At 48.8% G+C, this 13,057-nt stretch overlaps 1 protein-coding gene across 1 annotated transcript in view; it reads left to right on the plus strand.

Annotated features, from left to right (window-relative positions):
- The window catches only part of LOC144828457 (1-phosphatidylinositol 4,5-bisphosphate phosphodiesterase gamma-1-like), a 617,664-nt gene that overhangs the window by 313,963 nt on the left and 290,644 nt on the right, over window positions 1–13,057 (plus strand). Inside the window, exon 6 of the mRNA XM_078686634.1 lies at window positions 8,450–8,534. Coding sequence (XP_078542760.1) covers window positions 8,450–8,534 — 85 coding nt within the window. The remainder of the gene's footprint in view (window positions 1–8,449; window positions 8,535–13,057) is intronic.

Consider the following 13,057-nt stretch of genomic DNA (forward strand, 5'->3'; position numbering starts at 1 on the left):
AACCATTCTTCCCCTTTAAGTGCGTAGGACGTTCTTAAGGAAGCAGAAAGAGAAAAACTGCAGAAATAAATGAGTGAAAAAGGTATTTTCTTTCTAAAATATAGTATAATTTCATGGAGGCCATAGAGCACTTGTCATGTTTCTCTATAAAGAATGACCCTGTAGCCTGATGAAATTAGGAAATTTCGAATCTCATCTGCTGAATTGAAAACAAAAAACGTCAGATACAAGGGGGTGAACACAATGAAAGCAGTAAGTACTACATGTTGGTAGGCACACAGTAGGGTGTGAGTGACATATTGTGAGCCCCCCCAGCCTAGCAGGATATCGAGATAGAAAAAAATGGTGTTGATATATCTTACATGAAAAAGATCTCTGAACATCTGTCGCCTGAAAAGAAGCTGATAAAGAAGGGAGGGGGTCGGGGAGCTGCTGTGGTTCAGGTTTTCAGTCAGGGCACTGATTCAGTGCCTCGAGCCCCGCCCTACGGGGGCCGCCCTGAGTAATTTCCAGGGATCTGACGGGAAGTGATAGGAGCGCAGACAGGAAGTGACCGGAAGAGCAGGAAATGAGACCAAGCGAGGAGAGCACGAGGGGGCGGGGCGCAGAAAGAAAATATCAGCTGTTTTGTTCATCACTCGGCAAACAGGGCTTAGAAATAGAAACACAGGTCGCTCCTTGTGGGAGTGTTAACGACTAATCCATGTGGGGAATCCCCCTGTTTAAACATGGGCAATTTTACATATGGACTCGGCGGAAATACCTCAAAAACTGAAGCACGGGGAAGTTATTCCTTCACATGCGCTCTAGTCCTCAACCGACCAAACTCTGTTGCCCACAGGTTCTCTGAAATGTCATTTTACATTCATTCATCCTTACATTTTTCTTAAATCACACCGCTGCTGAGAAGCGGGATAAGAGAAGCAGAATTTACTGTGAATATATCATCCACATCAGCAGTACTCCTTTTATGAGCCAAAGAAGGATAAAAGGCTGAGCTAGACTTTTTAAACGTGTGACTTTCTGGTGTCTGGAATGGATGGACATTGAACTAACTTCTCAGAGGGGCCTTACTTTTTACTGGTGCAGTGTGGCAAGAGGCAAACCTGTATCTGCAGTGCTGGGTTTATGGCTAATCTGACATGATAAAGTGATGAGGGTGAAACTGACATTTCTGCTTCATTAGTTCCCTATAGGAGGCCATCTGATCATTCCTAAACATATGTTATTAAAATATTATCAAGCTTTGACTAATATTACTGAACTTAACACTCTTTGTAATACAGCCCTAGCCACTGTAGTGTCCTGGGGGGCGCAGGGTAGCTGTCAAGCTTACCCGCGCCGACCGGGGCACGCCAGCGTTGACGCATGACGTCACGCGCGTACCAAATAAATAAAGGAGGCGTGGCCGACAACGCCAGTCGGGACCACGCAGAACCAAAGTGCAGTGTCCCGTGTTTCATTTATGCCGCTGCGCCGTGTTAGCTTGCGCGAGCGGTTCAAGGCCCATTACACTGGCGACAAGGCCTGAAAGAACCCATGCTGTGCCCTGTAGCTCTCCCTCACATCCTGATACAGCCCCAGCGTGCCGGCCCCCGGTAGGCCCACGTGGATCGCGCTGGCAATGGACCTGCAAGGAGGGTGCCCCTAGATCCATAGTGCAGACTAGAGGTGGTTCCCCAGGGCCTCTGCTAATGCCCGAAGGAAGGAGAGGTGGGAAGAGCTACTGCCCGAAAGAAGGAGAGGCGTGAAGAGAAGTGGGGAAAAGAGCTCCTACCACGCCGAGGAGTACACCAATATCCCAGTGTCACGTGCACCTGCATCAGAGCACAGGTCAGAGTGGCCGGACCGTCGTCCAGGGGGAAAGAAGGTGAGCTGGCCCACGCCCAGGACCCAAGCGAGCCTGCAGGAGAGCACAGGTCTGTGCAGCCAGACGGACGATCAGTGAGGAAAAGAGGGAAAGAAGGCCAGCCATAGGGGAGCCCCCCGACATCACTTTGACACCTGGCACCGCCTAGAGTAATGCATCAAAGAGGCGGCAGCGCACGTGCTGCGAAAGAGGGTCTACGCACATATCAAAATGACGTCAATTCCCGCCATTAAACCATTCATAGTAGACGGAGCCCCGTCATCGCTAGCTCCACGATGGAAAGACTGGACAGATCGCCTCAAGATCTATTTTGAAGGGGCGGGCACCGCCAGAGAAAGACGCAGAGCCCTGCTCCTCCATCTCGGAGGTAAAGACATCCACAGAATCTACAAAACATTAGTGGAAGCCACACCAAAGACGTACATCACCCTCCTCAACGCTTTGAACGCGCACTTTGAACCTATGGCGAGCAAAGACTATGAGAGGTTCATCTTCCGCCAAGCTAAGCAAGAGGCGGAGGAGTCACTACACGCATTCCACGGGAGATTAAAGGAGCTAGCCAGCACGTGTGGATTCCGCGACGAACAGGAAGAAATTCGAGGACAGATAATTCAAGGGTGTTACTCTTCCAAACTTAGAGTTTCCATCCTCCAGGAAGACGGCAAGCTGCTAGCAGACATCCTCAAGCTAGGGCGCTCCAAAGAACTGTCGCAGGCCAGAGCCTCCCACATGGAAGCAGCCCTTCACCGGCCCGTCAAAATGGAGCAGGTCAACATGGCGGAGAAAGCGAACGTCGTGAGGCCAAAAGCGCGCCAATACGTGGGCAGGAAACAGCAAGACAAGCGCAAAGAGTGTGGGTGCTGCGGAGGCCAGCCCCACCGCATGCAAGACTGCCCAGCAAAAGGGAAGAAGTGCAGCGCATGTGGGTGGATGAACCACTTTGCAGCGGTATGCAGATCGACGAAGACCAAGAGGGAAGCGGCACATGCGGTGGTGGAAGAACGAGACAGCGAAGATATGGACGACGACACGAGTGACTACCCGGTCCATTACGTGTTTGCAATCGACCAACCACTAAGGAAGAAACGGCGCCTCCCGAAATGCCGCATCAAGATCCATCAGCAAGAAGTGAAAGCCACCATCGACACGGGAGCATCCATTGAGCTGATGGCCGCCAATGTGTACAACCAGCTAAGTGCCCGGCCTCCCCTACGCGAAGCCAGAATCAGAGTGTTCACGTACGGACAGAAGACGCCTATTCCCCTAATAGGGTGTTTCTAGACAGAGCTGCAACACCAGGATTTGAAAGTACCCACCACTGTATATGTCACAAAAGAGGGCAGTGGCATGCTAATCAGTGGACAATCAGCAGAGGAATTGAGGCTAATATCATTCGCCATGGCCGTGCTGGAAGAGGAACTAGACTCCATCATGGAAGAGTTCGCTGATGTCTTCAAAGGCATCGGATGCCTGAAAAGGAAGGAAGTATCCCTGATATCGACCCATGGGTCCAACCAGTGGCACTGAGGCATAGGTGCATCGCATTCCACCTGAGGAAGAAGGTCGAGGAAGAGCTAGAGGCGTTGGAAAAACAAGGTATCATCGAAAAGGTCAGCGGGCCCACCCCATGGGTGTCCCCGATCGTGGTAGCTTGCAAGCCAAAGCAGCCAGGGCAAGTCCGCATCTGTGTGGATATGCGCCTCCCGAACGCAGCGGTGAAGAGGGAACGACACCTAACCCCCATCATAGACGACATCCTGGGAGAGTTGACCGGCGCAAAATGGTTCTCGAAGATGAACCTTCGCTCCGGTTATCATCAACTACCACTCCACCCGGACTCCCGTTACATAACCACCTTCTCCACGCACGTAGGCCTCAGACGATACCGACGCCTAAACTTCGGAATCTCAAGTGCCGCGGAGGTATTTCAAAATACCATTCGAGAAGTACTCAGTGGACTACCAGGAGTCCTAAATGTGAGTGATGACCTGTTAATCTATGCATCATCCATAGAAGAACACCACCAGAGACTGAGGGGAGTCCTTCAAAGAATCAAAGACTCCGGTCTGACCCTGCACCGCGAGAAGTGCCAGTTCCTACAGAACAAAATCAGCTTCTTTGGCTACACATTCTCAGACCAGGGGATAGCACCGGACCCCAATAAGGTGAAAGACGTTCAAGAAGCTCCAGCCCCATCCAACATCTCGGAGATGAGAAGCTTCCTGGGCATGGTAAACTTCTGCGGACGCTTCGTACCTGACTTGTCCAACCTCACGAAACCCCTCAGAGAATTAACGAAGTCCACCACCATGTGGCAATGGGGCCCGGAGCAAGAACATGCATTCAAAACCGCGAAGGCCGCCCTGTCAGCAGACACGACGCTGTCCTATTTTGACCCCACCAAGTCCCCCAATGTCACCGTGGACGCCAGCCCCTACGGGCTAGGGGCAGTGCTAACCCAGCTTCAAAGCAATGGAGAATGGGCACCCATCGCCTACGCCAGTCGCTCCCTAACAGACACGAAGAAGAGATATTCACAAATAGAGCGGGAAGCGATCGCAATTCACTGGGCCTGCCGGCATTTCCATGTCTACGTATATGGCCACTCCTTCACGGTATCTACAGATCACAAGCCTCTCATACCCCTGTTTCAAGGTTCCGTATCAAAGCCGCCACCGAGGATCGAGAAGTGGATACTTCAACTGCAAGGGTATGATTATAGGGTAGAGTACAAACCCGGATCGACAAATCCAGCAGATTACCTTTCAAGGCATCCCCGAGCGGCCACAAAGGCAGAGAGAGAAGAGGCGGAGGATACCGAGGAATACGTTCGGATGGTGATGGAAAGGTCAAGACCCCTGCCCATGAGCCTGAAGACGATCATGGAAGCCACCAAGAGCGATGAATGCCTACAACTAGTTGCCGACGCTGTCCGATCTAATGACTGGCGACCCATTCAAGCCACCCTGAGCAAGAGGACACAGCAAGCCAGAGCCACACTCGAGTCAATCATGAGGGTGAAAGAAGAGCTGTCCCTTGACAGCCAAGGATGCCTCCTACGAGGACCAAGACTCGTCATGCCCGCCAGCCTAGCACAACAGGCGGTAGCGTTGGCACACCGAGGACACCAGGGCATGGTGAAAACCAAGAGCCGGTTAAGAGCCAAGGTGTGGTTTCCCGGAATGGACACAATGGTGGAACAGACAGTCAGAACGTGCACCTGGTGCCAAGCAGCAGGGCAACCGGATCGCCCTCACCCAGTCATTACGGAAGACAACCCACAGGGACCGTGGGAGTGCGTGAGTGCAGATTTCGGACACCTTCCGGATGGGTGCTACGCATTAGTGATCATTGACGACTACACGAAGTATCCGGAAGTAGAGATTGTCGAAAATCAAACGGCCATGGACGTCATCACAAAGTTTGAGAAGACCATAGCCACACATGGTATCTTCGAAGTAGTCAAGACGGACAACGGTCCCCCTTTTCAGGGGCAGGAATTCGCAGACTACCTAAAGAGCTGGGGGATCCACCACCGCAAAGTGAATCCGCGCTGGCCCCAAGCCAATGGGGAAGTGGAGAGATTTATGCGCACGCTGAACAAGACAATACGCATTGCACACGCGGACGGATCACCACTGGAGAGAGCCATCTATAGCTTTCTGCGAGACTGCCCCCACACCTCACGACCGAAGCAGCGCCAGGCCCAGCATCCATGGGCCGAGTGGTCAGAGACACTATCCCGAGTCACCCAACCTGGACTCCAGCCCAAGTTGACGCAGAAAGGACCCTGGCCAATCAAACTCACTCCAACAACCAAGCCAGTCACCGGTGTGGGGCCAAAGAATCGGAAATTCAGGCAAGAGACCAGGTCTACGTCAAGGACCAATATCCAGGGAGAAAGTTCCGGCTCCCATTCGAGCACAGGCCATGGACTGTCCTCCGCCGAACCGGCACCATGGTGACAGCTCAGAGGGGTACTGAAACCGTCACTCGCAACATCTCGTTCTTCAAGAAGGTACACTCTGGTACGCCCCCTCCCCAGTGGTCAGACCCTTCAAGAGCGAGTCAAACTCAACCTAGTGACAATGATGGGTCGGAGCCGCCGGAGCAGTACATCCCTGAAGAAGAGGACCTGATGGACCAAGAAACTCAACCACCCGCAACAACCCCAGGGGGGAGCCCGCCAAACTCTCCGGCCATCGGCCAGGGGAGTAGCCCACCCCAAAGGGCAACACCGCGGATGCCCCCGTCCAGAGGAAAACAATCCAGATATGGCTTGCGCAAGAATCCAGCACCATCCTCCCAACTGGCGGACTTTCTGGTGTGATGATCCGAGGACCATGAACCAGAGACTGGTAACAGATCCACAGTTTTTCATTATGTTGTGATATGACTTTTGTTTGATAAAGGTTAGAAGGAATGTAGTGTCCTGGGGGGCGCAGGGTAGCGGTCCAGCTTACCCGCGCCGACCGGGGCACGCCAGCGTTGACACATGACGTCACGCGCGAACCAAATAAATAAAGGAGCCGTGGCCGACAATGCCAGTCGGGACCACGCGGAACCAAAGTGCAGTGTCCCGTGTTTCATTTATGCCGCGGCGCCGCGTTAGCTTGCGCGAGCCGTTCAAGGCCCATTAGAGCTACTAGTTATGAAATATTTTTCACACATCTGAAGTCGTAATTAAGTCTCTCTCATCAATTTATGGCCTATTATACTTGACCAATATGCAATCTTTTTCTCATTTGTAAGCTTCATCATTGGCTCGAGGAAAAGTCCCACTCCCTATGAAATAACACTAGCTCAAGTATGATTTGAAATGCACACATTTGTTTCTTTCACTAAAAAATATTCTCCACTGATAATAGCTCTGTCCCAAGAGTCTGTGCTGTTAGTCTGTCGTATGTCATTCCCTAATTTTTCTTTTCCCTCCGCTGTACCTTTGATTGCTGATCTGCTGCCAATGACTTGTCTTGTTTTGCCTATAAATGCCAATAAAGTTGATTATCGTAAAAATATATATATTCTTGGACGATAAACTCATCGCCAACTTGTAAAACTTATGTCAAATGCTGTTGCGTTTTTAATAATGGTACCTACCCAAATTCTCTTCCTGAATCTTTTTTTATACACTCACCACTGACAGTTAAGAGCAAAGCGTCTGAAGGGTACTGATATACCTCAGCTCCTTCCAGATAGTCTCACTAGCATAACTTTTGGGAGGAAAGGGAACAGTGACCATCTCTCCAGATTTCAGTGGTAGATTTTCTCTAACACCTATCACGTTTTAGCCAAAATCTTTGCCCCATTTGGCCCTATTATTATTCTTTTTTAAGTTCTCTGTTGAAAGTGTTGGCTTGCTGAGCTTGCAAGCTCTTTGATCTTGCTCCTGCTCTCAGAGGCACTCCACATGTCAGAGGCACTCCACTTTTTTGCCTGCACCTAAAGTACTAGGTTTACCCACTAAATGGTCAACAGCATCTTTTAATTTGGATTGTTGGTACTCTTCACTTAGACCTTCAGTGCAGCGCAAGTGCATCCCCCTACTGCAGAGCTAACAGCAGTGCAGTTTAGGCCCTTACGGTAAGGATGGAATGCCAGTAGGTCCGCAGAGTTTGAAATCTACAAAGGTAATCCAGCCTCTGGGAATAACAGGTAAGTGTGAAGCATCAAAGGATATGCAGTGCTGAATACTCTGTGGCAGAAGTCTCCAGCGAGGCTCCTTGGGTGTTAAATTGGGCAGTCTCTTTCACTTACTTTCCTCATGAGATACAACCAATCACCTACAATCATTAAGTAATGTATGTCTTTTTACTTTAAAAAGGGAGGGTCCCTAAAGCAACATTTTTTGGATGGACATTTATAATATCCTCCAAAAAATATCAACACTAAAAAAAAGAAATATAAAAAATCACAAACCCATAGAATGGGGTCCTTTCTTGATGTTTCAATGTATATTAGTGTATTTAAAATTAAAAATAATGTTAATGACAGTTAAGTCTCGTGAAGGCTGCAAGACCATTACTGTGGTTGCGCCGAGCCTATGAGTTCACTCGTCTGCGTACAAGCTTCTGCCACGTTCAGAGCTGACCGCTGTTGGTCACAGTGGCTTCTAACAGGAAGTTTCGTCCTTAGATGCTCTTCCTGTGGTGTCTGTGCAACAGTGAAAACTACTTTGATACTTACCTTACTGTATCGTTTTCGATCCCGCAGACTTCTTATGATATACATTGTACATTGGATGATATAGAGAGTTTCTCTCATCTTTTAAAAACATTTATTTTTATTTACAGTGTTGCACGGAAAGAGGTAGGGGGAAAACCCCAATTATTACTAGGTGTGGTTTAACTCTTACTGGTATATTAGAGGTAACACAGAGGGTGCACACTGATTGTTGTGTTTGGTTGAATTCAGTTACCTACAGAAAAGGTTTTAGAAAGTTATTGTTTCCTTTATTTTTACTCGAAGCCTATACATTTGTGCTAATTTCATTATTTCTTAACTCCATTTTCACATTGACTCTTGATTAATGGCCAAGCATGATGGAAAATGCTGACTCTCCCGTTTGTTTTTTTCCAGTATCACTGTGAAGGATCTGAAAGCCATGCTGCCTCAGGTGAACTATCGAGTACCAAACATGAGATTCCTTCGGGACAAGCTCTTGGTGAGTAACAATTCTACGTCTCTTGCTCTTCGTCCCATTTGACACTTTCCTCGTTCTCACCTCATTTTTATATAAATAGTATAGCTAAAGTTGCAAGGTCCATTAGAAACCCTTCATTCAGGCATCGAAGTGGGTGAGGAAAAGCTGGTACTGTTGAGTCCAAAGAAGAGCTTTGAGGGGAAAAACTGTATTAAAAAATTGGAAAGCCTAAGTCTAAAGGGGAAAAGTCTGATTAGGGAGAGGAAAGTCATGCAGTGACTAAAAGATTGTCTGTGAAGATAAGCAGTTAATCAGTGTAGAAATGCTGACTCTTATAATCTGGAAACCACCCCTTCTTCAGAAAATTGAGAACGATGAACCAGGCTTTTTAGCACACATTATCCACCATCTGTTCTTAACTCTTATGACCTTATTTAAAGTGCTGTTACCCTCTGGTGTCTGTGCCATGCTATCCAAAACTGTCTAAAAAAAAGAAACAATAAAAGACACATTTCAGAAACCTACCGGGACTGTAGAAGAAGGAGAGTAGCTAGAGGGTTTACATACGTTAGCCGAGCTCCTACATCATTCACAGCCAAAGGTTTACCAATAGAGGTAAGACAGAAGGTCTCCCTGAAGTTATTCGCGGGGTAGGATAGGTTTAAAGACTTCATTCTTCTGTAGGTGCTTTTAGAACCAGAAGAACTTAAGTACAGTCCCCATCAAGTTAAACTCTAAAGAAGTTGTCAAAAAATAGATTTTCATCATCGGGTTAGGGTGGGATAAGGGGTGGGTAGTTGGTACTGTTGGGATTGAGGGGGGGATACGGGGGCGGGTTGGGGTTAATCAAAAGTTTGAGCCATACGTATTTTCTACTGTACTTTGCATCTTGTCGTGTTCCCCTGCTCTTGGGGTGCTGTACACTTGATCTGCTTGGACTTTTAATAAATACGGTTTTGAAAAAAAAAAATAGATTTTCATTTCTAAAAATGAATACGGAAGGTTTAAATGGGGAGAGCAGAAAAAAATCACTTTTACCTTTCCCACTTAACATTAGTGGGTAGAATCGTTACCAGTGAAGTTCATGGAAGTCTGTTAATGTTTCTGCCGTACGGTAGTACCAACATTTGGAAAAAGGCTAAGTCTGGGTGGCTTTAAGCATAAGGTTTGGTCAAATCCGAAAGGTTAACACAGCACAAAGGGTCACATGTGTCAACTAAATTTGTGTGTTTGCGAACGCAAAAAAGGCTTTTTACATGTATTAAAACCTATTTTGCAATCCGGTAACAGATTCGGTATTTGGAGGGGGCGTATTTAGGGCGTCCCTTCCAAAATAGCGAATCCTAATTGTGAGAAGTTGGCCTGGTAGGGGATGTTTCCAATTCTGGAACCACCTACTACCTGACCAAACAATCCCTTATGGTGTCTGGTTGTAAGTCAACCTTATTAGACAAGCTATCCTAGGGGTAGCATGGACTAAGCAGCCTAAAGGCTTAACTTAAGAGGTCGTGTTAAGCGAGCTGTTTTACCACATACAATCCTGTAATACCAAATGAAAGGACACCACACAAGTATATATTATAAAAATATATGTATTTATTACTAAAAACAATCCCCAGTATTCTTTATGAATAAAGGGGCACAAGCGTTAAATCAAAAGCACTGTTTAAACATACAAGTTGCACAATTATGGATGAGGGCGGGTGGCCACTCAAACCATATACTAAACAAGTGGTATAAGAGAGGCCACTCGAACAGTGGTTAGGCCTAGGGCCTAGGGAATCGCTGGGAGCAGTCAGGACAAGCAATGCTGAAGTCGGGAATGGCCCTCGGGATTCGGGAGATGTGCGGAAAGCGCACGCATGCACCAATGTTAACCAATGGTGCGTAAAAGTCATAGAGTTAAAGTTTAAGGACACTTCCGCTGGACATAGAGGAACAAAACTTAACACACAGACCCTAGAGATGTTCACCAGTGTGGGAACACCGGCGGAGCAAAGTTACCTCACCCACAGGAAGTGGGTGCACAGGGTCGAAGTGGCGTCGGGTTTTGACACGCAGGCTCTTGGTGCTTGAAGCTGAAAGGGCTGCAGGCGGGTTAAAGATGAAGTGTCCGGTGGAGTCCAAGGGTGGACTCAAGTTGTAGAGCACCTGAAAGCAGAGGGGACAGAGTCTGGGTCACTCAGCAGTGACCAGGGTGGAACCAGGACGGAACCAGGCAATGTCGGGCGCAATCAGGTGGTCGTCGAGGAGCTTCTCTCCGCTGTCACGTGGGCTCTGGGGCATCTGCGACGTCCAGGAGCAGGTCACGATCTGTCCCACGCAGGCTCTCACCGTCGGTGCAGTCGGCTTCAAGTTTGGAGCAAACAAGCCTTGGCAAGAGCAATCCACGCGGGATCGGAAGATTGCTTCTCACTCAGACCAGGAAGGTCAGAGTCGGGGCTCCTTTTCAGGGGAGCTGGTGTGGATCTGGAGCAACCAGATTCACGAGTCTTCTTAGTCAGTTCGTCGGCACAGGGACCACTAGCCAGCTGGCAAGTGACCGGGCCAACGCGTTGAGCCAAATAGAGCCAAAGGGCCCCACGCAGCACTCGTCGAGTGTGGAGGGCTGAACTTCGGCTCAGGAGCAGCTCAGGGTGGGGGCTTCTCAAACCCCGGTGCACAGCTTCGAGGGTCACTCGTGGGCTGCACGGTCAGCGTCTCGTGGTCAATTCAAGATGGCGTGCCCCACGCTTCCGGTCGCCTCCACGGGTCTCAGCTCTGCAGGGACTGTGGATCGGGCTGTTGGAAGGCAGGCAAGCTTGATCTCGTCGATCTCAGTCACTCGAGTTCCGGCGGGAACTGCAACTAAGTAGACGTCGAGGGCTGGATGGTGCCTGCTGCTGCAGGGTGGTCACTCCTTGACCACAAGGGAGATTCTTCGGGCTTCCACGTTGAGATGGAGGTCCAAGGGTCCAGAGTTTCGTTTCTAATGTTTCTTCCAGGAAATCTGATGTGCATTGGCACTGCTCCCACTCTTATTCCAATCTGGGGGGCGTGATTACCTGCTAGGTCCCTCCCTATGGGTGGGACCCAGGAAGGGGGTGGATACACCCCTTTCCTTTGATCCAGGCCGCCCTGGCACGAGGGCTGGAGTGCCCCAGAACCGGTTTGGCCGGATTATGCAAGGGGCAGCCTTGTGCGCCCCAGGCAGTGTCTGGTTTCTTTCAAACCTCCCTGCTACAATCCACTATCTCCTGTCTGGAGGGTGGTGACACCCTCCTGTGACAGGAAACCCTTTGTCCAGGCCCCATCTGCTGAGTTTCGGTCAACTGCAGGGGTCCAGACATTTGTCTGTGGCAGAGGCATCCATTTTGTGGATCTTAAGGTCTTTGGAGAAATTAACCGCATTTAGTAAAGGAACATGTCTTACCCCTCTAGAGGGGTGGAATGCTTATCCCCGTCGCCAGAACTGGCGAGGGGATGGTATTCCAAATCGTATGACACCTTACACGACATGTTTTGATAAAGCCAAACCAAAGTTGCTATTTAACCGCGAGGATTATAAGGCACTTAAGAGTATATGGTATGGCATTATCCTGAAACAGCTTAGGGAGTTGTTCCCGACAGCTGCAGACAGGCTCAGCTCATGCTAGAGCTCCATCTCACATAAAACCACGCACCCTGCCTCCAGGATTGATGAGGCCTTCCATAGGAGTGGCTCACAGGTTTACATGTGTCCAGATATAGGTTTAGATATAGGTATACTATACCTAAGCAAGGGGTGATTACACCACCTTACCCCAGCTGAGTGATCAGCCAGTTGTGTCAATTTAAGAACCAGCCAGGGGTGGCAAAAGATATGCTGCAGCCCCTGGTAGGCCTTGGTGGCCCCTATGCCCTGGGCACCTATAGTGCATTATACAGGGGCTGACAAGGAGTCCATTTCCAATTGTGGTATGTACCTAGGGTACATGGAATCCATTTTACAGAGAGAGCAGATGGCCTGGGGCCCTGATTAGCAGGGACCCAGGTCAACTAAGTCAAAAAACCAGCTAAACACAGGCAAAAAATCTGGGGTAACCATAGTCAGGTAGCCACCTTCCTACACTAATGGTATGTATGAATGTTTTGTGACCGTGAATGCCGTAAAACATTTAAATTTTACCACCTACTTTAAGTAGGTGGTAACCCATTCGCAAATGGGAAGGGGTTCCCACGAACCCCTTTCCCTTTGTGAATGGTTGTAAAAACGTTTTTTTAAGAGCTGGCAATGGTTCCATAGACCACTGCCTGATCTTAAAAAATGAAAAGAAAACTTTTCATTTTCTTTTTCTAAACACAACCCTTTTTCCCTTAAGGAAAACGAGCTGCATTTAGAAACAAAGATTGTTTTATTTAAAAGCAATCACGGACATGGTGGTCTACTGACCCCAGCAGGCCACCAACACCGTGATTGTAGTAATTCCTAGTGGGTCGCAAATTGCGATCTACCTCATTAATATAACTGAGGTAGGTCGATTTGCGACTCCGTAGGAATCGGTATATGAAACTCTTGGAGTTTC

The sequence above is a fragment of the Lissotriton helveticus genome, chromosome 4_1 (assembly GCF_964261635.1).
Source record: "Lissotriton helveticus chromosome 4_1, aLisHel1.1, whole genome shotgun sequence".
Classification (NCBI taxonomy): domain Eukaryota; kingdom Metazoa; phylum Chordata; class Amphibia; order Caudata; family Salamandridae; genus Lissotriton; species Lissotriton helveticus.